The 18,825-nt window shown below is 40.2% G+C and overlaps 1 protein-coding gene across 2 annotated transcripts in view; it reads right to left on the bottom strand.

Moving 5' to 3' along the window:
* abcc1 (ATP-binding cassette, sub-family C (CFTR/MRP), member 1) overlaps nucleotides 1–17,379 on the bottom strand; it is a 36,460-nt gene extending 19,081 nt beyond the window's left edge. Inside the window, exons 1-15 of one of the 2 annotated variants that reach the window (XM_042392056.1) lie at nucleotides 17,236–17,379; nucleotides 12,392–12,568; nucleotides 11,472–11,600; nucleotides 10,021–10,158; nucleotides 9,672–9,797; nucleotides 7,461–7,522; nucleotides 5,385–5,516; nucleotides 4,683–4,910; nucleotides 3,809–3,986; nucleotides 3,327–3,488; nucleotides 2,308–2,400; nucleotides 1,809–2,012; nucleotides 1,408–1,554; nucleotides 412–499; nucleotides 180–249 (exon numbers count right to left, since the gene is read on the bottom strand). In XM_042392056.1, the coding sequence (XP_042247990.1) occupies nucleotides 180–249; nucleotides 412–499; nucleotides 1,408–1,554; nucleotides 1,809–2,012; nucleotides 2,308–2,400; nucleotides 3,327–3,488; nucleotides 3,809–3,986; nucleotides 4,683–4,910; nucleotides 5,385–5,516; nucleotides 7,461–7,522; nucleotides 9,672–9,797; nucleotides 10,021–10,158; nucleotides 11,472–11,600; nucleotides 12,392–12,568; nucleotides 17,236–17,283 (1,982 nt within the window). In that variant the 5' untranslated portion in view covers nucleotides 17,284–17,379. Of the gene's footprint in view, nucleotides 1–179; nucleotides 250–411; nucleotides 500–1,407; nucleotides 1,555–1,808; nucleotides 2,013–2,307; nucleotides 2,401–3,326; nucleotides 3,489–3,808; nucleotides 3,987–4,682; nucleotides 4,911–5,384; nucleotides 5,517–7,460; nucleotides 7,523–9,671; nucleotides 9,798–10,020; nucleotides 10,159–11,471; nucleotides 11,601–12,391; nucleotides 12,569–15,025; nucleotides 15,053–17,235 lie in introns of those variants that run through there. The other variant, XM_042392057.1, reaches the window with a different exon arrangement.
* Nucleotides 17,380–18,825: the final 1,446 nt, after the last annotated feature.

Below are 18,825 nucleotides of genomic sequence, written 5' to 3' on the forward strand. Positions count from 1 at the left end.
TACAACAAAAATATATTTAGACCGAGAAAAGATAAATAAAATAAATAAATCTGAACTATAATAAACATGAAATGAAGTTGTGTTTAGTGTGGGCAAGCCTGCATTATGAACATTCATTCATTTTGATTTTTATTTATGTGAATACACTTAACCATCTTGAGGAAATATGAGACACACACCTCTTGAGTGTCGGTGATTCAGATCTGGACCAGCTGAAAACTCCGTCCACTATGGAGATACTGTATGGAGCTGGGAGGAAGAAAGAAGGATATATGAATATACACACACATCACAAGCACAGGAAGGAGAATCTATACAACATGTGGGAATGTATAATTCTGAGACAAGAGGGAGGAGACAACAGACAAAGCAAAAGAAAGAAAAGCAGAGGGGGAAAAACTCCGGACTCACAGCCTGCTACTGCTTTGTGTTCCACACTGTCTTCCTGCAGCTCCTCATGTGACAGAAACACTCTCAGTCGCTTCAAGGACACACTGGCCTGAAGACAGACACAGAGTGACGGGTTGATATAGCTACTAATGTTCAAATAGTGACTGTTCTTATCCACACTTGTTTCACATCCACAATGAAACCCCAGAACAACAGAAAGACTCAATATTATACCCTCAATATAATATCAAGTCATTTCTAAACCGTTGTGACATCAAGTCATTTGATGCCCTTAGGTTACAGCAGACACCCTGGTGTGTGTATGTATGAAATAATGTTAAGCTCAATAAAAGGGTCAGTCCATCCAAAATATATATTTCCAGACTAACCTGTGAGGTTTCTCTCCATACATATAGTTTTGGTTTTATGTGTCCAGATTTTAAGATTTTCTACAGAAAACATAGTTCAAATGAATTTACAGAATTCTCTTTCCATGGCTGAACATTTGAATATTTGTAAAATTCAAACAAATTCACATGGTAAAGAAAAATATGGATGGAAAGAGAGGCCAAAAACACAATATCTGATATCTGAAGTCATGTGTTGTCACATTGTTAACATGAGCTCTCTGACAGTGTCCTTTCTGTCAGTCTCTAAAATCTCATCCTGATGTGTGCTTTAGTTACAATCATATCCTACCTTATTTAACTTGTTGCAGCATAAACAACAAAGTTAAGATGTTGTGTACATGTCAACATGATGTCTACATGTTAAAAACGTGTTGTCTACGTGTTAAGGTGTTGTCTACATGTTGACTATGTGCACACGATGCAAGCATCTGTCCTGGTCTGATTACAACCGGCTTGTGGAACGTTTGTGTTACTCTGAGACTCTATGCATGGGTGCAGGACATTAAGAATATTTGAGGTATGTGACAATACAGTCTGTTTTTTCTTCTGTACCTTATTACAATTGTGTGTGACTGAGTGATGAGCATTTGAATGGAGGCACACCAACCTGCACCATACTACTGATGACCATCGGCAGCATGTTGAGAGGAAAACGTAGGATGTTGAAGAGCGCCAGAGACACAAAGGCCTTCTGGGCATCAAGCACGTTCCGTTCGTCACTCAGCACGTACACAGTGAAAGTGGACAGGGCAACCTGTACAGTGACCAGGCAGGAGGGAATGAGAGGGAGATCTTAATGTGATAATCTCTTTTAAAATTATTCCCATAACATACATTTGCAGAAAGTGAGTGAAGTCAAGTCAATTAAGTTTTTTCTACAACACTCAGTGACTTGTCATTCCATCATTTTGTCCAGTCTGTAGAGTTGGCGATGTGTCTGTAGTTTTCAAAGAAACTATGCACTTTATTTGGACATGGTGGTGCTTCTGTGTCCTGTGATGGACTCACCAGGAAAGGTGCACAGACCCAGGTGAAGGTGGATACTGCACCCAAGTAGGCGGCCTTCTTCAGGACCTGTAGCTCACTTTCACGGATTTCTGACACCTTGTCCTTGAAGGCCAGCTCCCAGGCATACAGCTTCAGCACCTTGATGCCATTTAGCATCTCATTCATCAGCTTAATGCGATTGTCCTTACTCTTCATCTGAGCCACCTATTCCGACACACACATGCACCAAAAAAATTAACAGAAACAAATACAAGCCATGCAATGCTACAAACTGTCAAAAGGTTGAGTAGGGTAGGTGTGTGTGTTCCATCTGTGTATATACATGTATGAGTGAAAATAACAACTACTCTGTTGACACAACGTATTGGTCTTTGAGCTTTCTGAACATTAAAAAAGTTGGAAGAAACCAATAAGTGGACCTAGTCATTAAGTTTTGTATGGCTTACAGAGATGGAAGTGAAGATTCATGTGACAATGTGTGTCTGTGGAGAAGTCCTACTTGGTAGGTTTTGGTTTTCATGGCGATGACAGCATTAACAGGAACCATCAGAACCATCACAGCCACTCCAGCCAGCACAGATGGACCCAGGTTCTGCACAATGACAAATACACAACCATTAAAAACACATTAAAGAAGCATTTCCACTGACATCACCACTAGTACATGTTCCCTCACGGCACTTGCCCCCTCAAATATTGGAACTGTATTTGAGCACATGACTGCAGATACTTTACAAATACCCATCTCTAAAACCACATAGCTCATACAGCTGAGCCAGCTGCAACAGTGGCAGAACGTGATGTTTCTAAAGCTGTCAACCTTTTCAAAGTTTCAATCACAACATCATTAGGGCTGGCTGAGCCCTCATTATGTTGGCCAATCGGATTGTATATTTTTGAAAACCCAAAAGACAATACTTCATGCCAATGAGAGTGAAATTTAAGACTTTTCCCATGCCATGACCTTAATTTTTACTGCCTGCTGCTGAATTTGTAGATCGATCCGGTCCATACGTAACCACTGAAGTCCCGAAAAGTCATGCTTTTTCATCTTGTGCAAACAAGTTATTATATTGTGCGCACAAGATAATTTACTTTAAATTCATATGTGTCTCTAACCACCAACTTCAGATGTACACAGCCAACATAAAATGGAGAGAACTCAGCTAATGTTAGCACAAGAGAGTTTCCAAAAGTTGAAAGTTGAAGGACCTACAGATACACTCATTTGGCTGGCGCCCCTCACACAGGAAGTGTACGTATTCACACAGAACTGAATGCTGAATGTGTACTTACACATTGAGATAAAGTTTCCTTTTGGTTTTTTTTTCTGGTAGCTCTGTTTAAGAACTGTCTGATACATAACATCACACCAAAGCAGCAGAAGTCATTGTCTCATCACTGCAGGCTGCAGTGACCAGTGTTTATGTTGACAGTCAAAAATCTCCTAATGTGAGACTGTCTCAGAATAGAGATGTTGTTGGTTACGATGGCTCTATAGCTGCTGTGTAATCCTACCTGCCAGAGAAAGTAAAGGGCCAGTGCCACCTGCAGAGGGGCAGACCATATCATGTTGATGTACGTGATGAGGTCCATGAAGCGCTGAGCATCCACTGACATCAAGTTGACGATCTCTCCAACTGTGGAGGTACGGCGTGCTGCGCTGCTGATAACCAAGGCCTGAAAGAGCAGATCCAAGGAGGGAAACACCCCTACAAGGGTTAGAGTCCAACTGTAGATCACAGCCACAATCAGCAGACAACTGACCATAATACTCAACTTCAAATTCATGTTTGTATGTCAGAATATCATGATGGCTAATTCAAACAAATAACAAGCTCTTGTAGGGTGAAAATAGAGGAAAGAGTGAGCAGTACCTGGTTTTGGTTATTTAGACTGTGCTTTTGAATCATTTTGGTAATTCTTTACCAAAAACACAGACCAAAAAAAAAAAAAATCAAAAATCACTGAAATAAAGTGCCATTTAAATGTGCCCGTACCTTCCTGTAGACAGCTCCAATGATGGCGGTGCGCAGACGCATGCCTGAGACGAAGCAGACGTGGAAATACCTCTGGAGGATGAGCGACTGCACGCAGGTGCATATGAAGAGCAGAGCTGTGTAGAAGTAGCCCTGCCAGAAGGGGGCGCTGGAGTCGTTGACGAAGCTGATCAACAGCCTGGATGGGATCAAGTGACGAAACAATGCTAACCACACCGCTTTGAAATTACTCATCATCTCAGTAATTATTTCCATATTACTAGTAAAATTTCTCAAAATACTGCATGCTACCATAAAAGAAGAAGGTCTGGAAACAAAAAAGAAGATCAAAAAGAGACCTGCACACTTATCTATGTACCTATTCCTGTGCCAAAAAGTGCGAGAGGTTAATGGTGTCCACTAATCTAAATATCTGTCATAACGTCCAAACAAGAACTAACAGAGGAGTTCAAAATAGAATACCATTATATTCATCCTGCAGTGGCCTCTTCATCGGTCTAGTCCATGTCATGTGTTTACCAACCACTGATGACAACCTGGTTAATACAACATGGTCATGTGACATGACCCAACATTACAGGTTCATGAGGAGCACCTGAACATCTTCTCTGCCACATTAGAGGAGTCTTTTGAATGGTCTTCTTCATCCATACTGATATATTCAGTGGAAAGTTGGACTTTTAAGGAGGTGGCCTCAAAATTGGAGCCCAGTTTTGCATACCCCAAACAATAAAGAACAACCCAACTTCTAGACTCTGAAAGGCTCATATATGAACCCCAGAGGCATCAACTACACCACTTCATATATATCAAATACTGCTACAAGGCCAGTTCATAAGGGCCTATCTGTTTGGGGGAAACTGAGGTTACTTACCGGAGGATCTCAGGCCCAACGAACATGAGGATGTCCTGGATGATCTTATACAGGCAGGAGATGAGGAAATATGGCCCGAAGGTCAGGCACAGTGCCCAGAACAGGGAGGGCTCCTTTATCTTCTGGGGGGTTTTTACAATCAAGATTTCTGACTCCTCCACAGCTCCATCTTGTTTGCCCTCGTTGTGAGGGACCCGCTTGGGGGAGTACAAAGTCTTCTGCTCTGTTCTGGGAAGAAAAAATGGAAGGAAAGTCAGACTGCTTCCATTTCAAATTTTAAATAAAATAGTTTCTTGAGAGGAGAGTCAGAAATGATTTGTGTGATCTTTTTTTCCCCACTCACTGGACCTCTAAAACCTGTAGTCCAAATGAAGTTTCCACACAAAATCCTCGTGTTCTTGTGAAAATTAATAAAAAATTAGATGTTTTATTCAATGTAGGTTGGTTGAGACTTTCAGACAGAAGTATGAAATGTCAAAATGACGGATCAACACTTACACTGTATCCTGAACTTTTGCTTTTAGTTTTTTTTTGTCATTTTCTATGTTTGATATTCGTTTGCTTGCATTTATACCAAAGTAAATTTAAATATTCCTGTACCCTCATACTTCAAATCTGCTGGGTAACAGTGTAACAGTGTAACAATGTAGGACATGTCTTTTTTCTTGCAGTACTAATTCCCTGCTGTACTGAGCTCCGGACCTTTTGACCTTTTGGCACTCTGTGTTCCAGCGATGTACCAGCTGTGGAACCACTCCCTGGGAGCGGTCGTCAGGGTTCAGAGACCACAAGTCCTTCTCCTCTAGGGGGTGCTTGTAGCCAGTCATCATCATCCTGGTGAGGAGAGAAGCATGTGAGTCCTATAATACAATGAGGATTAGGAGGCAATATTTGAGACAGAAATTTAAGAGCTCATGACTTGCAAGGTATGTGGTGTAGTTTCTGTTCAGGTATCTGATCTGTTATTGACTGTTCCAACAGTTAAGGTAGCCGAATTCCACAAGCCCATCAACACTTACTACACAAATACTCTCATCTTAAAAACATCCTATATATATACTAACATTTTTGATATTTTTCAGTTTTTTTATCGAATTATGCTGTTCATCAGTCTACAATACAAGATATCATGAACTACATTTTTTTGCTGAATGATAATCACGTTTACAGAAACTATGTATCTATGCTCTCACTCTGAGTGAGTCACTTGTCACTCAATGGTGGCATCACAAGACAGTGCATCACATCACCTGTCTGGGGGGATTCATGAATATGCCTAATTCATTCAAAAGAATCAAACCTTCAAAGATCTCTGCCAGATATGTTTTAAAATTGATGTAAAAACAATAATTTGTGGCTAATAAGTTTTTTCTACAAGAAAAAAGTTCAATTATCTTGTTAAAATCCTTCAAATAACAGCCACTCATTCTCCCTCATCAAAAATTCCAGAAGTTATGAATCTGCAAATACGTTTAATTTCAAAAGTTGAACTGCTGGATACAAGATGTCTCCTACTCTGTTTATGTGCACCGGAGGCTTCAAGTTTCCAAATCACACTTGTGTAAGTTACATACTGGAAGGCAACTGGTTCTAAACTAGCTGTGATGTAACAAATCATGCTAATTAGATATGCCCTCAGGGTTTCTACCAGGAAAGATGGTTGTCCCAGCAGGGGGTGGGGATGTTGTTGCTGTGTGTAAGAGTGTTACCGGTGATACATGGTGATTGGGTATACACCGACTACATTGCTTGCCCGCTCTCATTTTGCTTTTTTTTTTTTTTATAGGAATCAAACCCATTTAGTTCATTTTTACATCTCAGCGCCCACATTCATCAAATAAATAGAACTCTAATTTGTAAAATACTAAGTGTGTTATCAATACTTTGTGGGATGACGGACATTACGATTATAAACTGAGAGTGTCTGCTCTGTGACCGTCTGAAGCAGAGTCACAGCATAGAGTAGTGCAGTGAGACGTCTGTCCTCCCTCCTGCTCTCTGCTGTAACACATGTAGAGGTCAGCGAGCAGCTGTTCCCATGTCTCCCCAGGCCTCAGTGCTCACCCACTCTCTGTCTGCTCAGCCTGCTCAGCCTGTTCTCCGTAACACACTCTCTCTCTCTCTCTAGACTGCACAGTCACTACGCACTCAGCTATGCTACTTGTATAAAACATTTAAGTTAAGAAAACTTGTTAAACAACTCAAGCCTGGCAGGCCGCCAGGCATGCGATATACTGGTGGAAACCCTTGCTCCTTAAACTCACATGAGCACAGAGAAACTCTCTACTTTCAGCAGACAAATGTGAAAACAGCCTTCTAGTGTCAAACTCTGCACATACATCAATCATTCTAAACAGTGGAGCTCAAACATCCGACTGAAGCGACAAGAAGAAAAAACTAATGTTTGACTGGAGGTGAATTAAAACATCAACAGAGCATATTTCTCAGCTGTCACTCACTCACTTACTCAGAGAGACTCTGTTTCCCCTTTATTAGACCCAACTAGGTCAAACTAATGTTGTCTAATTCAACAGCATGCCATGAAGCTTTTAATGTTCACTTTTTAAAGAAGTGTTGGCTTCACGTTGTGCTCATATCGGAGGCTGTAGTTTGTGCTGCTGTTGAACTGCATTGTGTTAAAGTGATGAAAGGGCTGGACAAAACAAAGATGGTTATTCATTTGCCTCCAGAGATGTTATAAATCCAAGAGAATGGATGTTAAATAAGACAAAGAAACTTCTTAGAGCACAGACAGTGGGATATTAATCATCTGCTTACCTGGTGATCCACCAGAAGGTTATTCTGGAGAGGAAAGAAGCTCCGGGCTCAGGGCAGGGATTCTAGAGACATAAACATTACATTTAGACCTAAAGATTAAATATTTTACTTCTGCTAAGATACCGATCAGGCCACCAGAGAATGAGGTTTAACAGCATCTACAGGGTTGACAGAGATTACATATTACATGTACATGTATCCAACTATAAGGATAGCAGTGATCACTGTGACTACGCTTTATTCTTTCCCAAGCCTCAGTCAACCTGACCTGTTGCTATGTATGATACTACCTACTTTTATATGAGCTCAGAAAACTGTATTCATTGTATTACAACCATTTTTGTAAGGATTGAGTATTGAGTCTAGAGATTAAATTGACAACTCAACTAAAAGCATAAATGATCTTTGGGTCATTTGAACCAGATCATTCCACAGAAACAGGACAGCTGGAATAAAGAAACTTCCCTTTGGGGTCTCACTTCCACACAGGAACACAGTCCTAAGAATATGTGTTGTTTCATGAACTACATTCAAATGATATATTTCTGACCACTTCAGGGTTTAACATTTATCTTTATTTTTGCTACAGTATTACGTGTTTTTATTCTTGATAATCAAATTAACCAAGAAAGTCATATTAAATGTTTAAATCTTATGACATAAGAGTTAATGAATGTTTATACCTATAGTCACTATGCAATGGTATGTTAAAATCACCTAATTGTTTTAACCTTTTATTTTACTAGTGTTAGACAATTTTATTTTGATAGGTAAATTAGACAAGAAGTCATATTGAATGACTGAAGTATAGCTGAAGTAAGAGGAATGTTCTTCTGAATGCTTTATACCATACATGTTATTACTACGCAAATGTTATGGTTGGAAGGAAGGTTGTTTGGTCATAGTGATGCCTAAAGTATGTGATTCTTGCGCATAAAACTCAAAACTTAATTGCCCAGTGTAGGAAATTAATTTGCTAGCTCAAGTCAAGAGTATCAGCCACACCGCTGAGGATATTTTTGACCGGTTATGCATGTTGGTCAATAGGTTAATTTGCAGACACACTCTGCTAACGGCTGGACAGTTACATGTTCACAACATCAGATCTTCTTTTTGAATGGATAAAGTAGTGGTGTAAAACTGACTTCTACACAGAGTGTTGCATTATGGGTTGTTTGTAGCATTAATGTTGCTAGGCTAGCGAGTGTTTTAAGTCTGTTTAAATTGAGTGTGTTAGCATCAGTTAGCACTAAAAGTGTTTGGTTAGTCCAGTTTAACCTGCAGGAGTTTCTGAGGGATTGTGTAACATGTTTTTCTGCCACAGAGGAAATAAATTCATGATGAGTGAAAACAAGTACAAAGTGTCTTCAGATGTCTCTACTGCAGGAACGGAACATGTCAAGATGCCAAATACCACCGTCACAGATGATAAGGAGCTCAAAAAGACAAACAGGCAGTCTTATAAATGCTAACTGCCGGAGAAAATCATTTTTTACCGCTTCCAAGAGCCTGGCAGGAGAGTGTATGAGTATGTAACTATATTATGATGTGAGTTATATTCAAAAAGTAACAATATTTTTCCAAAAACAGCTGCTGGTAAAGGGGGGTCGTCTTATAATCAGGGTCACCTTATATTCCTATTATTATTTATATTCGTACCTTGAGCCCGAGCATGTTATGCCATGGAGAGCTACTGTGACTTAACACATTGAAAAACACTTTGAGGAGAAGAGGGATGAGCTTAAAGTCAAGCTAACTTTAGCTCTAACAAATGAAAGCTACGTCACAACTTTTCTTAAAAATTAAGCAGTTAATTATCAGATAATGGGTGTCGGTCTGTCGAAAGCAACAAAAAAAGTCTGAAGCAAGACTTTTGAATCTCGCTGGTGACTCAAGACTGAAACACTGCAGCAGGTCAGAGCCTTCCTCCTACTGCCGTCCTGCAGCTAACAGCAAGCTCAACCCAGCATGGTACAACAGTCCGGACAGTCAGTGAGGCATAACATGGCTTTGATGTCGAATAACATTCAAATAAAAGATCATTTCTTTAGAGAGGTTAAGTTAGCTTTCAATAGTCCCTACGTTTTGTTATGACTTCAAATCACGTACTTAGACCACTATCACCAACTCAGTGACCATTTCTATAACCATGTTTAATTTCTTTCATTCTCATGTGTGATTACGGAGGAGCAGGGAGGGAAAGAGACTCACCGAGTCTTTAACAGCCTGGGAGAAGAGGGGCAGCTGGTCTGACAGGCAGGACAGGAACAGAGCAACCAGCAGCAGAGCATAGTAGATATAGAAGGTGGTGTACCTCCACACACACACTGTTGATGGCTGAAAAACACAAAAACAGATCAAGCTTATAACACATGGAACTAGCTGGAGAAAGACATTGCTTTGTTTGTGGTACTGTGAAGGTAACTGTGTTTATGGTCTCTTATATTTCTAATCACACATGATGATAAAATGTTAACACCAAACCAGTCACATATCCAGATCTTTATTATAAACTTTGTTTTTTACAAATTGAGTCCAGGCCTGATGACTTGAGACTGACCTGGTCCAGGGCCTGGAGGATCTTGGACCTGAAGGTGACTGTGGCACACAGCAAGGCCAGCAGCCAGTAGATCAGCATGACTCCAGACGACTGAACGCCTTTCATCCTTTCATACTGGATTATAAAGGCGGCCAGCAACTGGAACACACATACACACACAATTATATATCATACTGAGCAAAACATACACATACTTCTTGAAACAAACACACCTCTACCCCTCAACCATTCTTCAAAGTATAATAAAGAGGAAGGCAGTACATATTGCCAAGGGCGTCATTTCCACTGGTGATGTGGGGGAGCATGTGCTCTCACTTTTAGGGCCCCTTCTTTGTGCCAACACAGGATGTGAAGCGCAGTGGCAAACTGCTATTTTCCTGGGGTGCACTGAGGTTATTTCCTCAACTGTGCTGCTTTGGTATCTTGGTGACTCACCGTGCACCACAGTAGGAGGAAGTTGAGGGTGTGGTGATCTCAATACAGCAGCGAGAATGGGTGCACCTTGTGCCGTACACTGCTCGCCTGCTCAGAGCAGGTTGAAAGCTTGACACACTTGTGTTTCACCGTATTTTGTCACTTTATTTGCTGAACACGTGCCCAGGTAAACCCCCCCCGAAATCAGGCAAATTCATGCATTGCTGCTGTCTCTACTGGAACGATGTTGTGCGCTGTCACAGCACAGGTATACATGGCAGATCTGCTGGTAAAATTTCATGCAACCAGCAGCAGACTGTTGCAAAATAACCACAGGAACTTCTGTGCTTCTATGCACACCAAACTTGTTGGTTATGATGAATTATTGTGTGCAGTTTTTAATGCAAATCACCAGGTCTGGCCAAAGTGTTGCCTGGAGCTCCGCACTTTTAATCACAGCAGCAACATGAGCAACATGTTACAGAGATTGTTCGGGTTACATTTTATGTAAGTGTTTTATCTTAAAAATCACAATTTATAAGTGGATCACTAACAGGATCAAGTGACAACATGAAACAACTATTTCGTTCTAAAAAATTTCAGCAGTTGTTTTTGCATGTATAACAGTTCAATCTGATTTAAAATTTAAAAATAATTTCTGAAATACTAAACCACATTTTAAACTCTACTTTCTTAATTAGTGATTAGCGAATATGATCGGCCATGATTGTCACGGCCCATAACACGCCTATGATATGATAATGTATTCTTTCTGATCATAACCCATACCCAAGCATGCCGCAGGTGCACCTGGCACACCCGGTGTTCATGAAAATACCAAAAGTGTGCCGGGCACGCCCCCAGCATGCTGTGCAGGACCAACCATGTGAACTCAATTTACTTTAAAAACTAAAACTACACGTAAGTGAACATCTAACATCCAAAAGACTGCAAAAAATTAAAATAAATTCCATCTACGCTTTGTTGTGCTCTAAAGAGAGGTGAAGACACGATACAAATGACAAAGATCAACTCACCATGGTGAAACCCAGTACAGTTGGACTGACTAGGTGGACGGGTGCAGGGACTCTGCTGCCATGACTTCTTTCCCAGAAAGAATAGAAAACGTCTGCCCAGCAGATAATCCATAATAGAAAGCCAACAGCCTGTGGGGAGAGGAACAGCTGTTTGATGTATGTTTTTCCTAACAGTACACAATGACTGAATATGAATGAGTATATGATGACCTGGCTACCAGGAATAGAAATAAATTAAATGATACCAACGTTTAAATGTCATTTCACTGACAAAAAAAAGTGAGAGAGAGAGAGAGAGAAAGGAAGAGAGAGACAGAGAGATACCACAGCTACTCCATGTAACACTGATGACTTAGTTAGGCACTGGAGTAAAACATTTTTTTTGAAAAGTGCTATACAAATATAAGATATTTATTTAATTATTATTATTAATATTATTATTATTATTATTATTATCATTATCATTATTATTATCAACATCATTATTATTATTCTTAAATAGAAAGCACGCATGTGGGCAATCAAGGGAGAGTCAGTGTGCAGCTGCCTGATTGGTTGTATTGTGAGGTATGATGTAACACGTGCCTACAAAAGATATTAGTGTTAGAGATGAATCTTATATTTTAAAGGTCATTTAAAAGACTGCCTGAAAAGAGAGAGAGAGAAAGAGAGAGAAACAGAATGTGAAGGGAAAGGAAGCAGGAGAGAGGTGAAACTGGAAATGTGCTTTTACTAGATATTTATGCAATAATGTAATTCTGTATAGTTGTGGTTTATCAGTGAAGTGTATGAACTGCACAGCATACAGGGGTCTCTGCTAACAGTGATGGAGTTGTTGCTGTGCTCTAGTATCATAGGTTACACTTGCACAATTGGAGGAACTTAAACAACTCAAAATGATCAGGAGTCACATCACTCACAGTTTTGGCTTTGTTGAGGTGACTCATACATATGTAGCCACGGTTATGGCTGCGGAGGTAGATGAGGTAGATGGGGGCACACAGCCAGAGGTAGAGGCATGGTAGCCACACCAGGACAGTGTTCTGGAAGCACTGGGTGAGGTCTGGGTTAGAAGTGTACCATGTACGGTTCCAATCCTGGTAAGTCAAGAAGGAAGAACAAAAAATCATCACAGTGTTATTTAAAGAAACTATCTTGAGCCACCCTCATATTACACAGAGCCAAAAAATCCAATGTTACCATCCAAGTATAGATGAATTCATTAGTCACATTAGCAATGAAACACTGTGCATATTATATGTAGCATGTATACTGGGAACATAAGTTATAAGTCCAATAATACAATGTTGTGCCCCATACATTAAACCTGCCAACAGCGTGGTTTTAAACTTTTGAGTCTGGCACTATTGCACTATTTATATAGGCTTAAAATGAATTGCTGTCAATATATATATAATAAATATATAAATGCTGTCATATATACATACAGTGCTGCTTGAAAGTTTGTGAACCCTTTAGAATTTGCTCTATTTCTGCATAAATATGACGTAAAACATGATCAGATTTCCACTCAAGTCCTAAAACTAGATAAAGAGAAATCAGTTAAACAAATGAGACAAAAACTTTATACTTGTTCATTTATTTATTGAGGAAAATGATCCAATGTTACATATTTGTGTGTGGCAAAAGTATGTGAACCCCTAAGATTATCAATTCATTTGAAGGGGAAATTAGAGTGGGGTGTTTCAATCAATGGGATGACAATCAAGTGTGAGTCTGGGAGGCTCTGCCTTATTTAAAGAAGAGAAATCTGGATTTTCACTGTCAAACTCTGAGCTTCACAGAGTTTGACAGTTTGTGGAAGTGTGTCATGGCTCAAACAAAGGAGATTACTGAGGACCTTAGAAGAAGAGTTGTTGATGCTCACCAAGCTGGAAAGGGTTACAAGACCATTTCTGAAGAGTTTGGACTCCACCAGTTGGCTGTCAGGCAGATCATATACAAATCGAACACATCCAACACCATAGTTACCCTCCCCAGGAGTGGTTGAACAACAAAAATCACACCAAGAGCAGGCGTGTAACAGTTCAGGAGGCCACAACGGACCCCAGGGTAACGTCTAGGAAACTGAAGGTCTCTCTTGCAGTGGCTACAGTCAATGTTGAGTCCACCATCAGGAAAACATTGAACATCAATGGTGTGTATAGCAGAGTTGCAAGGACAAAAGCCACTTCTCTCCAAACAGAACATTGCTGCTCTCTACGGTTCGCTCAAGACCACATGGATAAGCCAGAAGGTGACTGGAACAATGTTCTGTGAATGGATGAGACCAAAATCGAACTTTTTGGCTTGAATGAGAAGCATTGTGTTTGGCAATGAGCAAACACTGCATTCCAGCGTTAGAACCTTAACCCATCTGTGAAACATGGTGGAGGTAGTATCATGGTTTGGGCTGCTTTACTGCCTCTGAACCAGGATAGCTTGCAATTATTGATGGAGCTATAAGTTCTGAGTTGAACCAACAAATACTACATGAAAATGTCAAGGTATCTGTTCATGAACTGAAGCTCAACAGAAAGTGGGTCATGCAGTAAGACAACGACACTAAATCACAAGTCGTTCTACCAAAGAATGGTTAAAGCAGAAGAAAGATAATGTTTTGGAATGGCTGAGTCAAAGTCTCAGACCCTGACCTTAATCCTAAAGAAATGCTGCAGAAGGACCTGAAGCAGGCACTTCATGCAAAGAAGCCCACAACATCCCTGAGTTGAAACTGTTCTGTAAGGAGGAATGGGCTAAAATTCCTCCAAGCTGATGTGATGGGCTGATAAACAGTTACTGGAAACGTTTGGTTGAAGTTATTGCTGCAAAAGGGGGTCACACCAGTTACTGAAAGCAAGGGTTCACATGCTTTGAACAGGCATGGTGTCCATGGAAGGACACCACAGAGGAAGCCACTGCTCCTCAAAAGAAACATCACTGCATGTCTGAAGTTTGCTACTGGGAAAATGCTTTATGGACTGATGAAACTACGGTTGAATCTTTTGGGAAGAACACACAGAACTACATATTAGGGGTGTGCCATATCATATTGTTCACGATAATACTGGTATAATTTTTAATCAGATAAAATAAAATTCATATAATGATGATGGAACTATTTCGATTGTTGATGTAATGGCATCATACCATTACTCCCAGCAACAACAAGCATGGCTGAAAGCAAAAGTAACATTGCTACGGACTCCACAGTGGAGGAGTTAGTTCCAAAAAGGGGAGACATGTAATACATAAACCTGTTGCGTTTATGCTGACATATAAAACTATAACATTTATTTTGTATGAGTCAGTTTGCCCACCCGTACTACGCATGTTGCAAAAAGGGCACTGCACAGAGGGATCATCATGATTTGGGGCTGCTTTGCTGCCTCTGGGCCTGGACAGTTTGCCATCAGAAGGGGAAAATGAAGTCCCAAGTTATAAACACATCTCCAGTATGAAAGAGGTGATGGAATTGTTGCTGTGCTCTAGTACAGCTTGCACAATTGGAAGAACTTCAACAACTCAAAATGATCAGGAGTCACATCACTCACAGTTTTGGCTTTGTTGAGGTGACTCATACATATGTAGCCACGGTTATGGCTGCGGAGGAGTCATTCAGTCAGGAGTATCGTACAGAATAATGTCTGAGTGGCTGTCTGCCAGCTGAAGCTTAGTAGAGGTTGGGTGATGCAGCTGTAAAATTACCCCAAATAGAGATGCTGTGGAATGGCCTCAAGAGAGCCGTTCATACCAGACATCCTAAGAATATGTCTGAGCTGAAGCACTTCTGCAAGAAAGAATGGTCCAAAATTCCTCCTGAACGTTGTGCACGTCTGATCATATTCTTATCCTAAAACTCAATTACCTTTTTTCTGAGGTTTGCTTTATTAACTTTATTAAGATCTGTTCATTAATATAATCATTGCCACTAAAATGTCCTCATAAAACTCCATGTTCCTCACAGTCTGCCGGCAAGTTTGACTCACAAAAATGTTACCAAAGACTAACAAGAATTCAACACCACAGATCTTCAAGTACCGCTGTTCGAAATCAGCAGGCAAAAACATAATAAGCTAGGAGTGTCACTCAGTAGGGGACCTGAAACAATTAGAAAATATTAATAAAACCATGTGTCATTAGAGCAGTGCTGTAATGTGATAGAAATAAAGAGGGAATGCTTTGACATGAAGTTAGATGCTAAAAACATCTTTCTACTCATGATGGGAGGCGGTCATGTGACAGTGATATTAGAGGAGAACATAGAGGGATGTATGATAATATCAGCACGTCCTCATATCAGCTGATTAAGGCTTTAATATGAACATTGGCCAGAAATGAACATTTCTGCCAATATGACTGATTTGTTGCCTTCTCCCTGCCACCTGGCTGTGCTTCCCTCCGCAGACTGTTTCACCTTGATGGTCCTGATGCTTCCTCTGCAGGCTCAACTTCACTCAGCTACCCTACAGACCCGCTTTTTCTTTCTTTCCGGTTTGTTATTCAGTATAAAGTGGGAAGAAGCAGCGGGTCTGTTGGGCAGCTGAGTGAAGTGGAGCCTGCACAGGAAGCACCAGGACCATCAGGGTGAAACAGTACATGGAGGAGCTGCTATGTTCAGCTGCACAGATGGGAAACACATTGCCTGACAGGATGTACCACACTGTTTGGAAAAACTTCTTCTTGGCTCATAACAGCAGTTGGCAACCAGCGTATTAGGTGCATCATCACCACCTTCTGCTCCGCAGTGTGGACCAGAGATTAAATCCTACACATTAATCCTGTCCAGTTTTAATGCTGAGCTCCTGAACTCCAGTCTTCCTAAGCTCTTCCTGCATATATTGTCTTTCTTGATCATACTTAGTACAATCTATGATTGCATGAGTTATAGTCTCCTCAGCCAGGTGGAAAAAATATGTGCATATATCAGTATCGGCAATCATCCAAAATGAGTTGGGAAATATCAGCATATCGGCAAAAAAATCCAATATCATGCATCCCTGGAGAACATTATAGTCTACAGGTGATGTTACACTGTCAGCTGCAACACAAGATGATACTGGACACAGACCTGCAGTGACACAGAGGCAGCAGCTGTCACAGTGAGAGAAGTTTCTGAGCTACTACTGAAATGTAGAAGTTGCTGCGCCAAAGTCGCAATAAAAATCATAAAATCTAATAAAACTTTCAGGAAATTGGCAGACATGATGATGAAAATATGGTACACAGAATATTAACTTTAAGTTATATTTATTTCAGTTGATATCATATTAAACTCTAAATTCATTCAGATGACGACATTATAATTGTAAGTCAAACAAGTCTTTTCCTCAGGACTCATATGACAGGTCTGGATCACTCGTAAATTCTGTTCGTACCAGAGAGAAAACTCTAAGCGCGAGAAAATTGAAGAATTCCACAAATAATCTTAAATGCCTCTGAAGAACGAAGCTGTTCGTACGAGGGGATCATACATGAGGCCCAATGTGTTTGTCACTTGAGAGTTGTGTAAAATGAACATCAGATATCTTATGACCAGTTAATGCAGAGAAGCGGGTGATTCCAAACGTTCACTTACTTTTTCTTACGACTGTGTTAAACCGCCCGGTTATTCGGGCTAATGTTGGTATTTGGTGCCGGCAGGCAAATGTAAACTACCGGGGCTAATGCAGGTCTACTAGCATGTGCCGGGTAGCTAATAACAATAACTAGACAGACTTCTAAGATAAAGGAAAAGACATGACGGTTGTGAAAATAAACTCACCCAAAATGGATCGGAACTGTCCAGACTGCAGAACTTGTCAAACCCCATTCGCCGCCACGCAATGGAAGTGTATTCCTGACTGTTAGAGATGTTTTTGGTGCTCAGTTTTGGTTTTGTAACCTGGCTGTGCAGGCGGAAGGTTGTTTCTCCTTCTTCTTCTCTGGTGGCTTACAAATGAACGTATAAGGTGCATACTGCCACCTGTTGTACCGGAATGAATTGTGGCTCTATGTTCCTGTGCATTTGAAGAATAATTGATAACGGAGCGATATTAATGACTACATTTTGTAATAATCTTAAATGGTCAATTCACGTAACATAAAAAGACATTCAGTTTAAAATCATGAATAATATTTATCCGGCTGCTGAATCCTTACGGAAAAGATTTAAAAGAGCCTGAAACTATCGAGCATTTATTTTTCTCGTTTGGTTACATCGCAGTTTTTGCAGGCTCTTTACAGCTGATTAAATACCGGGACTGGCAATCCTGCTCATATTCAACAGTTTTTTATTATTGTGTTTATTGTGTTATTATTGTGTTGATATTGTTGTATTGTTTGGATTATTGTTTGGTTCTGTTGCTTCCACCGTTTGTACTGCCCCGTGTCATATGAGTTATGTTAATCACTTATGTGTGAATATATGTGTGAATTATTATATTTTGCCTAGAATCGATCTTATGACTGATTCAAGAAACCTGCAGACTGGACAGTCTTTTCTTACCTTCTCAAACCCTGGTTTTGCAGAGCATAAATGTGCTCAGCACATTTTGACAACAATTCAATTTCAAGTGCCAGACTCAAAAGTTTAAAACCATGCTGTTGGCAGGTTTAATGTATGGGGCACAACATTGTATATTGGACTTATAACTTATGTTCCCAGTATACATGCTACATATAATATGCACAGTGTTTCATTGCTAATGTGACTAATGTTCTCTCATAAACCTGAATTCATCTATATTTGGATGGTGACATTGGATTTTTTGGCTCTGTGTAATATGAGGGTGGCTCAAGGTAATTTCTATGAATAACATTGTGATGATTTTTTGTTCTTTCTACTTGACTTACCAGGATTGGAACCGTACATGGTACACTTCTAACCCAGACCTCACCCAGTGCCTCCAGAACACTGTCCTGGTGTGGCTGCCATGCCTCTACCGCTGGCTCATCACACCTGTATGGGCCTACTCCCATGGGTTAATTTCTTGGACAATCTATAGAACTAATTAAATACTTAATGTACTGTATATTTCAATGTACTCCTGTACTAAATGACCAGTGTTACCAATTTTCCTACCTGATATCTCATATTTGTTGTCTCACCCAATCTTGTTGGGATTAGGATCCAGAGCCCCTGGACGATGCAGGTTTAAATGATGGATGAGCTTTCCATCTATATATTCCTTCAAACCATAAACATTATTGCATATTTAATTATTTGAACCCTTCCCACCAGTGTGCTATATAATGTCAGCCTCACTCTGTCCCATATTTTCTTTATAGTGACTAGTATACAGTATAGCAGGATTTTGTTCATGACATTTTTAATCCTCAAATCTGTAAAAGTGAGTTAACAATGAATACATTT

This window comes from Thunnus maccoyii, chromosome 18 (genome assembly GCF_910596095.1).
Source record: "Thunnus maccoyii chromosome 18, fThuMac1.1, whole genome shotgun sequence".
Lineage (NCBI taxonomy): Eukaryota > Metazoa > Chordata > Actinopteri > Scombriformes > Scombridae > Thunnus > Thunnus maccoyii.